At 34.7% G+C, this 5,081-nt stretch overlaps 1 protein-coding gene across 1 annotated transcript; it reads right to left on the minus strand.

Moving 5' to 3' along the window:
• Positions 1-478: 478 nt before the first annotated feature.
• On the minus strand, positions 479-2,257 carry LOC128984871 (uncharacterized). Its single transcript, XM_054404242.1, has one exon. It carries the CDS (start codon positions 2,255-2,257, stop codon positions 479-481), a length of 1,779 nt encoding a protein of 592 aa, XP_054260217.1.
• Between the last annotated feature and the right edge of the window lie 2,824 nt (positions 2,258-5,081).

Below are 5,081 nucleotides of genomic sequence, written 5' to 3' on the forward strand. Positions count from 1 at the left end.
TGGTCTAAACTATTTTAAACTGTGGTCTAATTATCTCTACTAATCTTACTTATTTACTATAATCAATGACAAAATAAGAGTAAATAAAATAACCTCATAGTTCCATAGTTTATATTTAACCAGCTGTTAGTTAAAACAAATTAAATATTGCTCTAAAACAAATCGAAGATTACAAAGATTGCTTTAAAAAATAATTTGAACATCCTAGTATTTTACTATGTATATTTAATTAATCTGTCATCCTCTTACAGAAGAATTGAACGTATCAATGATTAGCATTACATAAAGTGTTGGATTGGGAAATGGTAAAATTAAAATTATAAAAAAGAAACCATGTTGACTTGAGCAATAAAAACAATGTAATGAAAAAGTAAACAGAAAGAAATAATAACATATGATAAATAAATATACACATGTTAAATGCAGATCAAGGGGAAAAGCCTTGAACATACTGCCCGCCTTAAAGCAACGAAGTGCTTTAACCAAAGTCAAGAAATGGTGTTTCACGTTGTAGTCTGGTGGAGCAGTCACGCTTCTTTTGGAGGGACACTATTTCATCTGCAAAGGTGGCTTGTGGAACATGATGGAAGATCTTGAGACGAGCTTTGGAGATTTCAGACGATGAGAGAGGACCACTGAGACGGTCATTTTGGTGACGACAATTGTGAATGAAGCGGTTAAGAAGAGCGACAATGCGTTGGAGTTTGTTCCACGATGAGTAGGCAGAAAGAAGTTCCCACTCCTTTTGAGGAGCCGATGTAAGAACAACCAAAGGTGTCTTCTTGATTTCTTCTGACGAAGAAAGGTCCTCAGGAATGAAGTGCGAGGTAGGCCAATGACAAGTGGGGAGCTTAAGCCAAGGAGGGCCTGTCCACCAGAGCGGATGGTTGACAAGTAGGGAAGCAGAAATTCCTCGTGACGCACAGTCTGCAGGATTATCAGTACTTGATATGTGTCGCCAAGAGTCGATGGGAACAAGTTCTTGAGTTTGAGAAACCCTGTTGGCTACATAAGTCTTGAGTTTGTAGGGTGGAGTCCGTAACCATGCCAAGACTATCGAGGAGTCACTCCATAGATAGATATTTTTGATGGCAATTTTATCTGAGAAGAGAGAATGACAATGTGCTACTAATTGCGCGAGAAGATGAGCAGCACAAAGCTCAAGGCGAGGAAGAGTTACTCTTTTGAGAGGAGAGACACAAGTCTTTAAGATTATTGGACGAATGATGGTGTCACCATTAGACATCTGACAGCGGAAATATACGACAGCAGCGTAGCCACTCTCTGACGCATCTGCGAAGCCATGTAATTCTACGGTGCATGACAGGGAAAACTGTAACGCTCGAGGAATAGAAATTTGAGATAAATATTGAGTATCGATTAGGAATGAATGCCATTTTTCGGCGAAATTAGTGGGCAGGGGATCATCCCAGGATAAGCCTGTGGTCCATAGTAACTGCATAAAACATTTTGCTTGCATGATGGAGGGAGCGAGAAATCCACAAGGATCGTAGATTTTTGCTATGATGCTCAAGATCGAACGTTTTGATGGATGAGGGTCCATAGGGAAGTTAAGGTTGTAAGTGAAGCAGTCAGAGTGGGGAGACCAATGTAGGCCAAGTATTGTGAAGTGTGGCTGTTCAGAATCTTGGAGAAAGACGGGAGTCTCAAGATGCTCCTTGGGGAAAGCTTGTAGAAGACGATCAGAGTTGGAGACCCATTTACGTAATTCAAATCTTCCTCTTCGTAACAGGTTGACCAATTGATCTTGAAGTTTCAAGGCCGTTTCCTCAGTATCCGCACCAGTGATGATGTCGTCAACGTAGGTTTGCGTTCTTAGTACTTGCGCTGCCTCGGGAAAGTAGTCACCTTCGTCGTCAGCGAGTTGGTGAAGAGTATCGGAAGAAGAGTCACTTAAGATAGCAGATGGTTCAGGATGGGACATTAAGATCTCAATAGTAGCCTCGATATGAGAAAATAAACCTTCAATTTCATCCAGGTCTTGAGACAATGTCTTGTCAGAGATAGGATCCTCTTCTAAGATTAAAACCCGTTGCACATTGTTGTCGAATTCTTCTTTTCTTTTACGAATTTCATTTAAATGAGCATTAAGTTGGTTTATTTGAATAGGGGTGAGTTGTTCCTTTGAGGTATAGTATTCATCAACAGTATCTTTAAGCTTATTAAAACGAGTTTTAATTAGAGATGTTGAGCGAGTGTATGTAGATGACTTAAAATCAGAAGTTTTAGGAGCCATTGTAGTAGTAGAACACAAAATTTACCAGCAGCACGCACAATATAAAAAAGTCTTGAGCACACACAAAATCTCAGTTTGAAGTCAAAACAATGAATTATACATCAAAGATACAGATAATAAGTTTCTTTCAATAAAGTCTTTAACTAAAAGGAGGCATGTATAGTCTATTAAGTGCACAAACAATTAATGAACTTGAGCTTGTTTGATTGATTGGCACCAAAAATATAGTATTAAAGTAAGTAAAGAGTTCATTTCATATCGTGATCTGAGTCCAAAAAGATTATAATCGGGTAAACTTCAAAAACAACAAATTAGTAGTGGACTGTAAGGAAACTGAGTAGAACATTTAGTTTGAAAATGGGGTAATGTTAACAAGTAATGAATATAGTTACAAGGTTTTCATCCGGCTGCGAATTAGGACCAAATGTTGGATTGGGAAATGGTAAAATTAAAATTATAAAAAAGAAACCATGTTGACTTGAGCAATAAAAACAATGTAATGAAAAAGTAAACAGAAAGAAATAATAACATATGATAAATAAATATACACATGTTAAATGCAGATCAAGGGGAAAAGCCTTGAACATATAGTATAAATAAGTCAACCCTGAGTATGTCTTTACATTTTTATCCAAATGCTGAATTTGTGACACAAAAGCTGAATGTTTACAGCTGTTATGTTAAGCAAATTATTTTATGCCAAAAGCTAGTTTTGAATCTTAGCGTCGGCTGCTAGACTTTTTAAAAATTAAAACTTAATTTCTAAAAAACTGGGACCCTAAACTAAAATTATGGCTTCGACATTCCCTAGTTCTCAAAATTATCTTTCTTTCAACACAAAAATCATGAAAATCCGTCGAGTTGTTGATTCAGAATCGTGCAATAAAAAAACACTGTTTCGTTTTAATATTATAGATTGCCATAATCAGAATATTTCTATCTATTTCGGTTTTAAAAATACATATTTGTTTCAAGACTTAATTTACACACTGTATAAATGGTTAATGAATAGTGTTTTTGGGTCTAAGAACTTTACCGTGACACCTACAGAAATGGCTTCTTTCCTATAGGGAAATTCGCTAAAATAATCGTTTATCCATTTTATGATGTAGGCGAGTACGGAGTAACCATACACCAAGTGGGCTGAGTGTCACCATTGGGTTTCCAGTCCTTTTGTTATGTAATACCTTTGACGATTAGTATCCAATTGTCAATGGTAATACACTAGCTGCATGATGTTTAAAGTCAAAGATTCACACTTGTGTAGTTAGGATTTTCTGGGTAATTAGCTGTATCCAGTTACAAGATACTTTGACTAGCATTTCAATTACTTGTAAAAATTAAGTAGACGTACGGTTGTTTAATTTTGTGTTAATTTAGTTAATTTTTATATTTCAAAAGAATATAATGTTATTCTTAATAAAACTCTAAATTGAAATGTCACATATTCACGATGAAAGATATTTATACTAATTTATGTCCAAAAAAACATTTTGGGTTAATATATTTTAGCCTGCATTATTCTTTACCAGTGTGAATTGTCAAAATATAAACACTGTAAGATCTTTCTTATATATTCCACCAAACGTCAACCAAACGTAAAAATTTACTCATAGGGGGTAAATATTTCCAGTAGTACTGTAAGAAGGGTTTTTATGTACTTGTGTTTACAATATATGCAAATGAAAAACTCTATCTATCAAACTTCTTTAATAAGATTTAAATTAAAGTTATAGTGCTCAACTTTATATCTGAAGGTCGCTGGTTTGATTCCAGTCCAGACTCAGATACCATTTGACATTGGGCTATCAATGTTGCTACCTAGCTATAAGGTGGACGTTAGAAATTAAGAAGACCAGGATTTAGGCTGTTCCCTAAAAAAAAAACTTATGCCGGTGTTATATTATATACACAAAAATAAAAAAAAATCCTTTTGTGAACTTCTTGTAAAACGGCAAATGCTGAGGAGATAAATAAATTAACAAAGTAGAGCATCTTCTTTGCTAAAAAGTGTTAATCAAATACGAGTAGATGGTATCCATACAACAGATTGGTTGTAATGGGAAAGTTTGGTATCAGACAATATTACTTTATAGTTGGTGACACACTATTATCACTATTGACTGCATCGGGCTTCTCTATTGAGATGCACAGAGCTTCATTGCTGATATACATTGTCAGTTAATGTAAACTCACAAGAGCTATTTTTCCATCAGATGCCTTAATGTGCCCTGTTCAAAGTCTTTGAAACTAATAACAGTTTGACAAAGCGGAGGCTTAAGATATGTGTTGAATGTGATGGTTCATTCTTTGTTATGCTATACATTCTTTACGATTTTAATATTTCAGAGTACTTAATTTTTATTTAGACCATCTCTTGGTTTGTTACAGGTTTGATGACCCACTGCATATTGTTTTCTTCTTTAAGTTTTTTGCAACGCTCTCGAAAGTAAGCTGTGATATAACTCCCTTCATTAATGAACTCAATGTATTTGGCTTGACTTGAAACTGTGCTTCCAAAACCAAGTAATTTAGCATTGGTGTTTACAAACTGTATAATCAATTATTACAAAAATAACTAATGAAACTCCTATCTTCAGTGTAATGAACTTGATGTGCTTCCAAAACTAAGTAATTGAATATGTATGTTTAGTGTTTACAAACTTTATAGCTAATTACAGTATTACAAGAACAAATGAAATCCATCTTCAGTGTAATGAACACTATGTACTCTTCCAAAACAATGTAACACGTTATTAAATAGTATTACAAAACTTAAAAATAAAATATCACAATCCAAGAACAAGTTTCGATCAATTTTATC

Source organism: Macrosteles quadrilineatus, unplaced genomic scaffold (assembly GCF_028750875.1).
Source record: "Macrosteles quadrilineatus isolate MER2022 unplaced genomic scaffold, UCM_ALF_1.0 Scaffold_2__2_contigs__length_208266976, whole genome shotgun sequence".
NCBI lineage: Eukaryota > Metazoa > Arthropoda > Insecta > Hemiptera > Cicadellidae > Macrosteles > Macrosteles quadrilineatus.

What these genes read in the sequence shown, in the direction of transcription:
- LOC128984871 (XM_054404242.1), bottom strand. Translation starts at nt 2,257, where the DNA reads ATGGCTCCTAAAACTTCTGATTTTAAGTCATCTACATACACTCGCTCA.